The 14,666-nt window shown below is 36.1% G+C and overlaps 1 protein-coding gene across 1 annotated transcript in view; it reads left to right on the top strand.

The window, feature by feature from the left end:
* Nucleotides 1-14,666, top strand: part of LOC149818443 (uncharacterized) — a 1,135,480-nt gene that overhangs the window by 988,414 nt on the left and 132,400 nt on the right. Inside the window, exon 17 of the mRNA XM_089986219.1 lies at nt 13,739-13,879. Within this exon, the coding sequence (XP_089842345.1) occupies nt 13,739-13,879 (141 nt within the window). The remainder of the gene's footprint in view (nt 1-13,738; nt 13,880-14,666) is intronic.

The raw sequence follows: 14,666 nt of genomic DNA, 5'->3' as shown, positions 1-14,666 counted from the left end.
TCAGCAAAATCTCTCGACCGCTTTGCACCTTATTGGAGAAAGACCAGCCCTTTGTTTTCGGTGAGGATTGTATGAAGGCCTTTGAGATTCTCAAAGAGGCCTTGATTACTGCACCTATTTTGAGACCTCCAGATTGGACTCTCCCATTTGAGATTATGTGTGATGTATCTGATTATGCTATGGGGGCTATCTTAGGACAACGAGTTGATAGGAAGCCCTATGTTATCTACTATGCGAGTAGAACCCTGTCTGATGCTCAGATGAATTATACTACGACAGAGAAGGAACTACTTGCTGTAGTTTTCGCATTGGACAAGTTTAGGTCCTATTTACTCGGTTCGAAGGTGGTTGTCTATTCTGACCATGCGGCATTGAAATATTTGTTGAATAAGAAAGACACCAAACCGAGATTGATTCGTTGGGTTCTACTACTACAGGAGTTTGATCTCGAGATTCGAGATAAAAAGGGAAGCGAAAATATAGTAGCAGACCATTTTTCCAGACTGATCGTAGAGACCACGCAGGATCAGAGGCCGATCAGTGATTCTTTCCCCGACGAGCAGATTATGTCAGTCAGTACACCGCAGTTACCCTGGTTAGCTGATATTGTGAACTATCTGGTTTCGAGGCAGATACCAGAGCATTGGAACAAGAATGAGTGTGAGAGATTCCTATCTCAGGTGAGACACTATTATTGGGATGAACCAGAGTTATTCAAATATTGTGCAGACCAGATCATTAGGAGATGTGTTCCGGAGGAGGAGTACCAATCCATTCTGAATTTTTCCCATTCATTAGCCTGTGGAGGGCATTTTAGCAGTAGGAAGACGGCTGCAAAGGTGTTGCAGTCGGGATTTTATTGGCCCACACTCCACAGGGATGCTCATGAGTTCTGTAGACGATGTCTTCGATGTCACCAATTTGGGAACATGTCCAAGAGGGACATGATGCCCTTGCTTCCGATTTTGATAGTCGAGATTTTTGATGTTTGGGGCATTGATTTCATGGGACCATTTCCGCCTTCATTCAGAAATTTATACATTCTGGTGGCAGTTGATTATGTATCCAAGTGGGTCGAGGCTGTGGCAACCAAGACCAATGATCATAGAGTAGTGCTTAAGTTCATTAAGCACAACATTTTCAGTCATTTTGGGGTGCCACGTGCGATGATTAGCGACGGTGGCAAGCATTTTAGGAATATTCAGATAGCTTCTCTGCTGAGAAGATATTCTGTCAATCATAGATTCACCACTCCATATCATCCGCAGACTAGTAGACAGGTTGAAGTGTCCAATAGGGAGATTAAGCGAATTTTAGAAAAGACACTTCGTCCGGACCGCAAGGATTGGTCCCAGCGCTTAGATGATGCACTTTGGGCATATAGAACTGCATTCAAGACTCCCATTGGCATGTCCCCGTATCGCCTTGTATTCGGGAAAGCATGCCATCTTCCTGTTGAGCTAGAGCATAGAGCGTACTGGGCTATCAAGAAATTGAATTTTGACCTTACCCAGGCTGGCAAAGAGAGAGCACTGCAGCTCTCAGAATTAGAGGAACTCAGAAATGATGCGTATGAGAATGCCAAATTATACAAAGCTCGCACGAAAGCATTTCATGATAAGCATATTGTCAGGAAAGTGTTTGAGCCAGATCAGAAAGTTTGGCTATACAATTCTCGTTTGCATCTATTCCCAGGGAAGTTACGATCGAGATGGACAGGTCCTTACATTGTGAAAGAAGTATTTCCCCATGGAGCAGTGACATTATTCGATCCTATGACCCAAGGTATATTTAAGGTGAATGGGCAAAGATTGAAGCCCTTTATTTCAGATGCCCTGCAGGATGGTGAGTGTGAGATAGTGCATCTCACAAAGGCATGAAGGATTCGACCAGAGGGATGTATCATATGTACATTAATTTGTTTTTCATTTCAGTGTTTTTCTTTATTCAGTATTTCATTTCATATGTGCTAACTTGTGTTTTGATGTATGCAGGATGAATTTAACATTTACTGTATCAGTTACCAGGTACAGAAAAGAGCTTTCAAAGAATTCAAAGATCAGATGAAATTCAACTTCAGAAGCTCAGAGCAAATCAGGTTGTATCTATCCTTTCTCCCATATTTTTTTTAGTGTCTTTTAGTGTGCATGTGCATTACAATTTTACTTATTTTGTATGCCACTAGGGACAGTGTCATTCAAGCATGGGGGGGTGGTTTAGATGCATGCATACAAAAAATGTCAATTTTTTTATGACTGGTAATTAAAGTAGGCATTTGAGAACAAGTTGTAGCATATATGATTGTTTTTGGCATAATCTAACAGTTTATAAAATTTTAAGCCCCATAAAATTTTTTTTTCTGAACTGAGTCAAATAGTGTAGCTGTTTATGAGAAAATTCAAAGAAAAGATAGTATTTGATCGTTAGAAAATTTTGAATCACTTTAGTATAAGTATGCATAGTATGTTTTGTGAAAGAAATAAGCAATGGAAAGATATGTTTGAAAAATGAGTTTAAAAGAATAGAGCTACGTTTAGTTGTTGATGTCTTCGTGAATCCTAGTAGTGGAACTCAGATATAAGATGAAGTGTTTGAGTATCTTAACGAAAAGGATAACGAAGGACATCATCTTCTTGTCTAAGTCGATATCTGTGGCCTTTGTAGTTCGAGTAAGTAGAATCTGAAGGGTGTTTTACACCTGGTGCCCCAAAGCCAGCTGGTTTGGGAGCCATCGGTTCGAAAGCTTGTTACATGGACTGCATAGAAAGCCTAAGAGATAGAGACATTGCACAGGACGAGAGGAAGACTATACGTAAACTATTGGAATAGAAGGTCTAGTGACTCGAGCAATTAAGTCCGAGGGATACTCTGTATCTAGTGCCCTAAGGTCGGCCGACTTGGGAGTCACTGACCCAAAGCTCGCTACATGGGTCACGAAAACTGACTATTCGAAATAGTGCTCATATGAGAAGAATGCGCAAGAGATCAAAAGTTGAAAAAAAAAAAAAAAGAGTGAAAATAAAAGAAAAAGAATGTGCTGAATGAGAAAATCTTCATTGCTTAGGCATACATGTGTACTACTGTGCAGAAAATATACAAGTGAGAATAAATGAGTAAAACATGAGAATACTTGACTTTTGGAGAAAAATCATGAACTAGCTACAATATTAAAAAAGTGAAGGAAAAGAATTTTTACGGTGGTGGCATGAGATTTTTAAACTTGTTTTGAGAATGTCAATTACATGAAATATTTATTACAACTGCATTCTTAAGAGCCTAATATTGTTGAAAAATCATCCTCGCATTTCATTGATGTTTGTGGGTAGCATCTCTGCAAACCCTCACGAGACCTTACTCGTCCACTAGCGTAAGCTAGGGGTTTAAAGGGCTTGTTGCATACGCTAAATGCAACCGTGATTCCTACGAAAGTGAGTTAGTATTATGCATTCATGCTTAGCATTTCTTGTCTTCGTTGCATAGAATAATTAGGGTTTGTTAAGGGACTAACAAACATTCAAGCATGGGGGTATTTGATGATGCATGAAATGCACATCATGTTAACAAGTTTTTCATGCATTTTGTAATAAGTTTAAGGTTTTAAACCCATATTTAGATGTGTTTTGATAGTAAGGGGTTATGGTTCGAATTTCAGAAAAATCGGAGTTAAAATGAGAGAGTTATGGCTATTTTAGTGATTGGGCACGGATTTCGAGGTGGATCGGATCCATATCCGACCCAATTAGGTTACTTGAACCTTGGATCATCTCTTAGAAAGCCCAAAACCCAATCCACACGCCTATCCATATCCATTTCAAAAAGTTTTGCAGAAAACCCCCCAGAAAGTGGCGCCTAGCAAAAATTTATTTTTTAACCCTCTTTCTGAAAAAGGTCAAAACTATAAATAGTTTTTTTTAAAGAACCCTAGGCGTCTTTGGCTGTGTTTGGACGCCCCTTACAGTGACTCTACAGCAGCAGCTCCTTCCTCTCCATCTCCCCCACGTTTTGGCCATTGAAGACCGGTCTATGCTTGGATTCCAAGCATATTTCGAGCCCTCTTTCGTTTTCTTTTCATTTCTTTCTTTCTCCTTGCTGTAGTTTCACCATTTTTCTATATTTTTGCAGGTGTAGCAGAGGTGGAGACCATTAACCTTGTGCGGGAGTGCGAAACACACCACCAAGGTGAGCTGGCCCTACCTCCATCCGGCTTTCTACACCCTCCGATCGAGAATCGGCTCACATTCCATCGTCAGTGGATCTCCAACGTGTAGCAGCTGCAAAGATGCCATTTTTTGGTGAAGTACAGCATTCTCGAACTGTGTAGGACGTCCATCTCCAGCCACGGTCCGCTATTCTTCATCCCCCCGGTCGTCGGATCTTCCAAAAGGTAGGTCTTCTTCTTCCTTCTCTTCTAGCTAAAACTGAAAGTGAGTGTTGGTTTTCTTTTCTTTATTTTCTGAGTGTTTATTGTTTTCTTTTTGTTTTCAACCTTAGAATAGAGTCCGTGCATAGACCAGCATGTTAGATCTAGGTTTGTTTTATTGTTTACATGTTCGAGTATCGATTTTCATCATTTTTTAAGAAAAACGTGTAAATCGGCTAGAGGTTATTCTAGCCGATTTGGGTTGTCTTCTCCAACGTGTGTGTTTGTGTTATTTCTACAGAAAAATCCTTCAAAAAGATTAGTTTGAGTTATTTTGGGTGTTGGGAGCTTGAACAGAGGCGTTTTTCATTAAAAATCCATAAATCGGCTAGATCCATTCTAGCCGATTTTGATTTATTTTCAGTTTTTTTTAGTTCGGTTTTTGAAAGCAAAGCTGGGTTAGTTGAACCTATATAGATCATATTCCAGCGAGTTTACTGTAGATTTATTTTGATTTGAGTCTATGTTGACGTTTGAATTCTTTTGTTTATTCCTCTTTGGTTTAGAAATGTTTTTTGATAAGTGCGTGTAATTTTTGTGTTTCAATTTGTGATTTGTTTGTGTGGTGGACATTTTTACAGTCTAGTAGAGTTGTGTGGGGGTAAATTCAGTAGTTTATGATATTTCTAATGAATGTGTGAGTGTTTTATTGTTTGAGTATTTTAAGCATATTGGAAAAATTATCAAAATCGATTTTTCGTAGAGTTTTGGTTTTATAGTGTTTATGTAATGTAGTGTGTTTCGGTTTTTCATGAATTTCAGCATAGTATTATTCATGTTTTCATTTGTATAATTAGGAGTTTTGTTTTAGATAGTTTAATTTAGTTTCTCAAATCGTTTGGTATTTAGGTTTAATCATTTTTTTTTAGTTTGTAAATTTTGTTTTTTTTTATTTTATTAGTCTTCTTCTTCCCCAAGGGGGGCGGCAACCATTAGAGCTCCCATTGAGCTCTCGGCTATTTTAGGTAGGACTTGATTGCAATTAAGTAGAGTTATTAGGTTGTCTACATTCATTGTATTAGGAGTTTATTGCCTTAGACGTTTTTAGGAGTCCAATGAGGTAGGTGAGTTTTAATTAGAGTAACTCATTCAATTAATTTAGAAATTCGTGTTTTCCATTACTAACCTCTCTTTATTATAAGTAGGTTTTGAAAATTAGGTTAGCATTAATTCCTAGGAAATCGATTTTCTATTTAAGTTTTTTTATTTACTAGGTAGATTTAATTTTATTTAGTTTAGAAAGTAGCACCAATTGAAGTTGGCAATTTTGGAAAAAGGAGGTTCTTCAAAAGTCGTGTGAGGTATTTAAGGAAAAATTGAATTTTGAATGGGCATTAAAGAAGGAGTTACTCCTTAACTTTGGAAAGTGTTTTTGGCATTAAACAAAAATTCCAATCTAGGCTCCACGATTTCCATAGAGCATTAAAAGCACTTTAATTCCATCTTGAAAAGCAAAAATCATGGATTTCTAGATTGACCTTTTCAATTTTCCAAAAGGAGCTTTAAAGGCAATTAAGGAGTGTAACCCCCTCTTTAAATGGGGCGATTTTTGAGAATCCAAAGCATTTCAAAGTTTGGATATTGGTAATTATTACATTCCTTTTCCAACCCTCTCCATTAAAATCATTAACTTTGAATTAATTGTAGGAATTAAGAGGTTACTACTTTAGTCTAAACCTAACCTAGTCAAACCGAGCCTAGGTCGAGTCAAACCCTAGTCTACACCCGTTGAGTCTAGTCAAAATCTAGCCTAGCCTAAGTCAAAGCCTAAATCACACCTAGTCGAGTCAAACCTAACCTAAGTTTAGATCCATCTAGTCTATCTCACCCTATCTAACCCAAGTCGCACCTAGTGAGTCAACCCGAACCTAGTTGACTAAGTCAACTCAATACTGAGTCCAACCTAGTTTTAGTTAGACCTAATTGAGTCAAAACCCTAGCCAAGTCTAAGTCAACTGAACCCAACTAGTTAGATCAAACCTAGTCGAGTCAAAGTTAGTTCAAGTCGAGTCAATCCTGACCCGAGCCTATATCCCCCAACCTAAGTCAAACCGAGCCTATTTGACTAAGTCAACCCTAAACCGAGTTCACACTAGTCTTAATAAGCCTAACCACAACCAAGACCTAAGCCTAGTCAAGTCTTAGTTCAACCCATGGTGAGTCTAGTTTGAACCTAATCGAGTCAACCTTATCCAAGTTAACTCAACCTTAGCTAAGTCAAAACCGATCCATCCTAAGTCAACCGACCCTAGTCCTAGTCAAACCCGTGTCTTTTTGTTCCATATTAGTCCCATATTTTTTAGATTTAACTCATAGTGATTTTAGATTAACTAGTATAGTTATTTCTTTAATTGTTTAGTTACAATTTATATTTGTTGATTTGATGTGTGTTTGTTAGTTTGTTGTTTGTTAATAAGTTAGTTAGTATATTGTAGTTAGTTTATATTTGGTACAGCATTTAGTCATATAACTACATTATTTAGTGTTTTGATAGTAATTGCATTAGTATTTCATTTAGTGCATAGTCATAACATGCATGTCATATTTCATGTAGAGTTCATTTAGCTTCATTATAGTTAACATCTGCATATAATCAGTCATATAGGATTAATTAAGTTTGCATTGCATGTAGATTACATTCTTAGTGGGTAAAATAGGTTCACAAAGTGAATAGTGCATTCAACGAAAAACCCGATTTTTGCCCTGTCGCACAAGCGTTATTTGCTGTGCAAAAATTTCGTGTTTTCCAAATTTTTTTGTTCTATTTACTTTATTGACATGTTATTTGACTACATACAAAATTTCAGCTCATTCGGAGTTGATTTGGTCTGATTTTTAAGCGTTTTGCGAAAACCGCTTTTTCTGGATTTCAAATTACAGGACTTTCAATATCCTGATTTTTCCCAGATTTGAAACGCTTATATCTGGAGTTCCAGATACTGTTTTTCCATTCCGTAAAAACTGTCAGATTTTTTAATCTGTCAGTTGCATAACAAAATAAATTTCGGGAAAATCGGATTTCGTTTGCCCTGTCAAACAGTGGTTTTCCGATAACCTGTTAGAATTATATTTTACACTAGTTAGGGGCAGTTTCGTAATTTTTTTAATTTCGGCATTTTGGACCTATTTTCAGTAGTTTCTGCATTTTAGGAGTTGCATAATCATCATACAGCATTAGTAGAATTAATTTAGTTAATTTTAGACTTAGTTTAGTATTTTATTTAATTATTGTTTGATAAGTAGCATTTGTTTTATTATTTTCGTAAAATTAGAATTGATTTTAGTATTGTTGGCATTGTTAGAATAGAATACTAGCTCTGTATTTTTCTGCATTTTTAGGTTGAAAAGCATATTTAATTTCCAGGGTTATTATCCAAGTGCGAAGATCATCTAATTGGCGAAAAGATGGAAATACCCTTGGTGTGGAGCAGAAGATTTAGTTGTTTTTTTTTCATGTTCACTTTAGTGATTAATTGTAATTGTAGTAACTTTATAATTGTAGATTGATATGTGTAATTAATAAATCAAAATTTCTAGAAATATCTTGATTAATTCCTGTTCCCTGAGGATTCGACCCGTACTTACCACTTTGTGGAAAGTCGGTTTTTATATTTTTGGTTGACGATTTTCCAAGCTTTTATTGAAAATAATTGTTTTAAAAAAGAGCATTTCAAAGTATCAACCAAGCATCACACAATTTCACTTTCGCCCACTGATTAATTGTCAAGCATTTCACAATTTACTAAGTTCTTTCCTCATTCATGTATGTTATTCAGGAGCTTCATTGTTTCCATTGGTTAATTGTTAAATGCAATTGAGTTTTCCAAATAGTCTGAGTCATATATTGCAAGTTTATATGACATGATTATTCAGAAGGTAGTGATGCTTTTTCAGTTTCCAGAAAGTAGCGAATTTTTTTTACCAAGATTCTAGCTAGATTATGGGCGTAATATCTTTCAATGTATTATGGAATTATCTGTGCACATACATTTGTTCCATTTTGTATAGTTGTCTTAAGGTGAGGCAATTAATTAACGATTTAACTTGAAATGCAAGTGTTTATGTTCATATATAGTTATGCTCATCATTGTTGTCAGATATCCTGAAGGTATTGTAAATCAGGCGCTCGACGACATTTTTGCAGATACTTTTGGTAATGATGTTGACAATGATTCAGTTATAGATTTAGATTCGGAAAGTGATGGTCTTCTTTCTGAGGTAATGCCATGCTCTTCTAAAAATCCGGCCTCATCTTTTTCTAATTCTTTATTTATTTATGAAAGAGTTCTGAATTCTGATATTGGTTTCAGGATTTGAATGGTTCTTATCTTGTTAAAGATGGAAGTGATGATAATTCAGGTTGGAACATAATTACAACAGTGAAATTTGGTGTTTGAAATATCCTAAATTTTTGTTTTAGTAAAATCGCAAGAGGATATTTTTCAATATAATTGCTGTTGCTGTAGATGAAAGCTACCATACTGCTCTATCTGAGCAGAACAAGACAATTCAGGTGGAACTCGTGAAGCAGAAAAGTAAGTTAGATCGGCTGAAGAAAAAGGTAAGAACGACCTTGTACTTAATTAAGACCTTGAAATGACCATAGATATTAAGCTCAACATAATGGTATGTCTAACTAATATAAACATGTAGGGTTTGTTTTAAAAAATTTCTCTCCTATTTTGAAGTCAAAAAAATTGATGGCTCACATTCATCATTGTAATGCACTTAGTTTTACCCAAAATGAAATAATGCTAGGGATGCCAATCGATCACGTTTGAGTCAGGTATCTGAAAAGTACAAATCTGATTAGTTGAATCGGTATAGCAAATGAATCTGATTAATAATCAGATTCGGATGCAGTTTTCAGATTTTCATTTGAATCTGGATCCAAGGGTAATCCAACCCAATTCCTTATAAAATATATCTGATTAGCTAACCGAGTACAGGTTCAATATTGCCTTTTCCATCCAACTCTAAATTTGATTAAGCTAGATCCGGATAGGTCAGATTCACTAAGACCTAGATCTCAACTGAATATTTCCAGTTTACTGCCCTGGCTAATGCTCAGAAAGATTTTCATGTTATGACCCTTGAAATGTTGTATTCTTAAGTATGAAGGGCATATTTAAAGCAATAGAAGTGCTTTTTGTTTTTTATTTTTGCTTTTGTGTTTGCTCATAAAAAGAAAACAAGTGCATCTTTTGTGATATAGACAACTCTTCATACTTCTTTCAGTACGGCATTATTTCTTGATGCTTGAAATATTAATAAGGTTATGTTTGCTTCATTGTTTCACTAGGACCCAAATTTTGGTGAGTTTCTGGAAAAGCATAGTTTGGAGCTTCAAGCTGCAAGCAATGAAGAAAAAGTAAGACGTCCATCACTTTCCAGTTTCCACATGGCCATCATTGTACTGGCTTTCGACATTCTATTATCATTTTATCATTGGTAGGACTCCTATTGATATTAAAAAATTCTGATGCCATAAATGGTTGTCTTCTTAGGTTGTATGTCATGTCGGTAGTCATGTTATCAAGCCTACTCTTCTCTGTTCTTTTTCCTTCACCCTTTTTCTTTTGTTTTTTTTTCTGGTGTGTGTCTATTCCAGATTGGTGTGCTCAAATCAGGCCAGATTGGGTCCAACTAACCAATCCTGATTGATTCCATACATTATCCGTACCAGTGGGAATCAATTTTAGAGTCAAGTTGAGTCAGATTAGTATAAAGTGGCAAGTGTCTACTTGGACCAATCCATTGATTAGATCACCCAATTTTAACGTTCTTCTTATCATTTTTTGATAACTTTGCAGTGAATTTAGGTGGTTTTGTTCTTAGTTGTCATAGGCGCTAGGCGGAGCCTAGGCGGTGAGCCCCTAAAAAGCCTTGGCAGTCTAGGCAGTACCCCAAATAAAAAAACAAAAAAAATATATACAAATATGTAAACAAACTACTAAAATTAATAACAAATATGTATACAACATAAAATCAATCAACAATAAGCAATAAACAAAACAAAATATGTCATCAAACACTATAAGATAATTATATTAAATAACCTGCTCAATACATTGTCGAACACAAAATATTTAACAACACAATACATTTAACTAAACATAGAATTCTGAAACATATGTCTATATATAAAAGTCATCTTCATTCTTCAGTATCAAACTTCATTTCAACGATTTCCTTCATTTATTGCATCTTTTAGTGGCTTGAGATGATGATGGCAGATCATCTTCATACAATTTCTGTCCCACAAATGTTGCAGGTACTTGTGCCTTTCTCTCATCATCTTTTTTAAGACTAGTAAGAAGCTCAACACAAATATCAGAAGGAATGCTATGTTTACATAATTTCACAGTGGAGTTAATATGTCCCACAACATGATATTTAAATCTATACAATCCTTCATGCATTATAAAATCACAAAAATTACACTTCACTATTTCTTTGGCATCTCTAAATCAATAGTGTACAATATTTCAATGCAGGTTTCTTTGAGAGGCATCCTTCAAGACCTCTACCCTCCATCGACTTACTAGAACACGAATTAATAAATCTAATCACTACAAAGATGTAAAATAATGTAACTGATAACCATGTTAAAAAATGAAACAAAGAACAATGGAATAAATAAACCATGCAACTGATAACCAATGCAAAAAATTAAAACATAACAAATTAATCACCAAATAAAAATATAAGCATACAAACATTTAACAAATCTACACACATAACATAATTAACTTTAACTGTATTTAAGTATAAAATAGTAAAAAAAAACCAATAAGTTTATAATAACAACTTAAATTTAATCCTTAGATGAACTTGAAAGTCTATCATCATCTTCATTGATATATTGCTCATCTTCTTCAGTTTTATTTGCAGAGTTAGCTTATTCCTCTTCTTCTTCCACCCTCACCACCTTCTTTCCTTTGTCAAACATTTTCTTTCTTAGGACATTAGTTACAGGTATTTTTACCCCCACCCTATGCCTTAACGCTTTGGATGCCTTATCAACAAGATCTCATGTAAGTGATGTGTCATTTTTAAAGATTAACATTGACTTCTCTTAAGACAATGGGGTCGAGATCTCCTTTTTTTCATTCTCTCCTCATACCTTTGTTTCAATTTATGATTATACTGCACAAAAAACAAACCATTCAACTTTTTGTGCAAAAGTCAGTTTCTTTTCTTTGTATGAATCTATAAAAATATATATAAAGTTAAAATATATACAAACTAACAAATATTATTTAGTAATTAGTAGTAAATAATATTTTACTGCTTCAAAAGTACTTCAATCACGTTCACAACTGAATGTAATGCATGCGAGACCTAAGACTTGAACAACAAAGGTCTGGAGCTGGAGACAACAAATGGCAAAAGAAATCCACCAATCTACTATAAAAAAATCAAATTACATATAATTAAAGTATATGTTGAAACTTGTTTTGAGAAAAGATAGAAAAGTACCTTCACGATTATCCCTAATCACCCTTAAGTAGTGATTAGGGTCAATAAAGAAAATTACACTAGAGACCATTGAAAGTTAAAATATAAACAAGACCACCCAATAAACACCTCACGATAATAACTCTCAACACTCCCCCTCAAGCTGGAGCATAGATATCAATCATGCTCAGCTTGTTACAACACTTTGAGAATTCTGTGATAGGAAGGGGTTTGGTAAAAACATCTGCTACTTGATCTTCTGAAGAAACATGAAAAGTTGATATATTTCCCACTTGAACCATATCCCGAATATAATGACAATCTATCTCAATATGCTTAGTCCTCTCATGAAACACATCATCTTAATAGGCAGAGAAACCTTTATGCTCAATCCGGTAAGCATAGATTTTATCCAAATCATTTCAGCAGCAGTTTGTGCCATGACCCTATATTCTGACTCAACACTTGATCTTGCTACTACAACTTGTTTCTTGCTTCTCCATGAAACTAAGTTGCCACCAACAAAAACACAGAACCCTGTAGTAGACTTCCTATCATCAACCAACCCTGCATAATCAGCATTAGTATACGCAACCACATCAAGATTTGCCTCTTTTGTAAACAATAGACCTTTTCCTGGAGATGTCTTCAGGTATTTAAGAACCATCATAGCTGCCTCCCAATGAACTTTTCTTGGTTTATCCATGAATTGACTCAATTTGCCAACAACAAATGATATGTCAGGCCTAGTTACAGTAACATAGAGAAGTTTACCAATGAGAGTCCTATAGGACTTACTATCAACTGCCTCAGATTGCTCGTCATACAAGAACAGTTTAGGATTCATGGGAATAGTGGCTGGTTTTGCACCAAGCATCCCTGTCTCCTGTAAAAGATCAAGCACATATTTACTCTGAGAAAGAACCATACCTTCTCTATTTCTTGCTACTTCGATTCCCAACAAGTACTTGAGAGGACCCAGATCCTTTGTAATAAAGTATTTCTGCAGATATGCCTTGGTGCTTGAAATCTCCTGCTCATTATCTCCAGTTAAAATTATATCAACATAAACAACCATAGTCACAAAACCCTTAGAGCTATTCTTTATGAACAAAGAATGATTTGATGGTGACCTCTGAAAACCAAATTTAGACATCACCTCAAACAATTTGTGAAACCATGCACGCGGGCTTTGCTTTAGGCCATATATTGCCTTTTTTAGTTTGCACACTTTGCCACACTCTCCCTGTCGTTCGAAGCCAGGCGGTTGTTGCATGTAGACCGTCTCAGATAGATCCCCATACAGAAAAGCATTCTTCACATCAAGCCGAGTCATACTCCACCCATGATGAACAACCACAGAAGTAACTAAGCGTATAGTGCCCATTCTGGCTACGGGAGAGAAAGTCTCAAAGAAGTCCACCCCATATGTTTGGGTGTAGCCTTTGGCGACTAGACGAGCTTTGTGTCTCTCCAGAGTGCCATCAAAATGATATTTAATAGTGTACACCCACTTACAACCAACAATGTCTGCATCAGAAGGAGGATCGACAAGCTCCCAAGTCCCTTGAGAAATCAAGGCGTCCATTTTTTCTTGCATTGCTTGTTTCCATTGAGGATCTAATAAAGCCTGTTGATGATTGATAGGACTGGAGATGGCAGATAAAGCAGATAGAAAGTTTTGCATGCTCTTTCCAATCTTGTCTGTGGACACAAACTTTGAAATTGGGTGCAGAGTACACTGACGCATGCCTTTCCTCAGGGCTATGGGCAAATCCTTTTTAATCTCAGGATCTGCTCTACGATCATCAGGATAAGCAATAGAATCATCAACATAATCAGGATCACTGACTGCAGGAGAAGAAGACAATGAAGGGCCACAAGAGGAGGCTTGACGACGAGTATACACCAGTGGAGGATCATGGAACCGAGTTGAAGAGGGATCAGAACATAATGAAGGCAATAAAGGAACTGACTCCAAAGGAATGGGAGGAATGGGTAAGGGAAATGATGTGGACATATCAGGATTCACACGAGACGCGCACGGCGAGAAGTAAGGAATGGTCTCAAAGAATGTGACATCCGCACTGATATACTCTTTACGAGCAATGGGGTCAAGACATTTGTACCCTTTTTGATTTTTTGGATACCCAAGGAAGACACACTTAGTTGCCTGTGCAGCTAGTTTGTCCTTAGTAGGTCCAAGTTTTTGCACAAAACAAACACAACTAAATACCTTAGGAGAAACTTTGAACAAAGAACAATCAGGATAAAGTTGTCTGATAGGAATTTGGTCATTAAGAGCAGTAGAAGGCATTCTGTTAATAAGGTAACAAGAAGTAAGAAGAGCATCTCCCCAAAAAGAAGCTGGCATGTTTGTTTGAATCATAAGGGTTCGAGTTACTTTCAAAACGTGTCAGTGTTTTCTTTCAGCTACCCCATTTTGCTGGGTCGTATGGGCACATGAAAATTAAGGGCAAATCCCATTATCCCGATAAAATTGTAATAGTTTGCTAGATTTGAATTCAAGAGCATTATCAATGCAAACAATTTTAACAATGGAACCAAATTGAGTATTTATTTCAAGAATAAAAGATTGGAGAATACACAAGACTTCAGATCTCTCCTTTATTAAAAAGACCCAAGACACTCTAGAGTAGTCATCAACAATGACAAGGTAATACTTGGACTGAAACCTATTAGGAACCCGACTAGGCCCCCAAACATCAACATGAATTAGATCAAAAGGACTTTGACTAGTACAACTCTGACTTAAAGAAAAAGA

Source organism: Nuphar pumila, chromosome 13 (genome assembly GCF_984573655.1).
Source record: "Nuphar pumila chromosome 13, dmNupPumi1.hap1.1, whole genome shotgun sequence".
NCBI lineage: Eukaryota > Viridiplantae > Streptophyta > Magnoliopsida > Nymphaeales > Nymphaeaceae > Nuphar > Nuphar pumila.
This window is presented reverse-complemented; position numbering and strand designations above follow the sequence as displayed.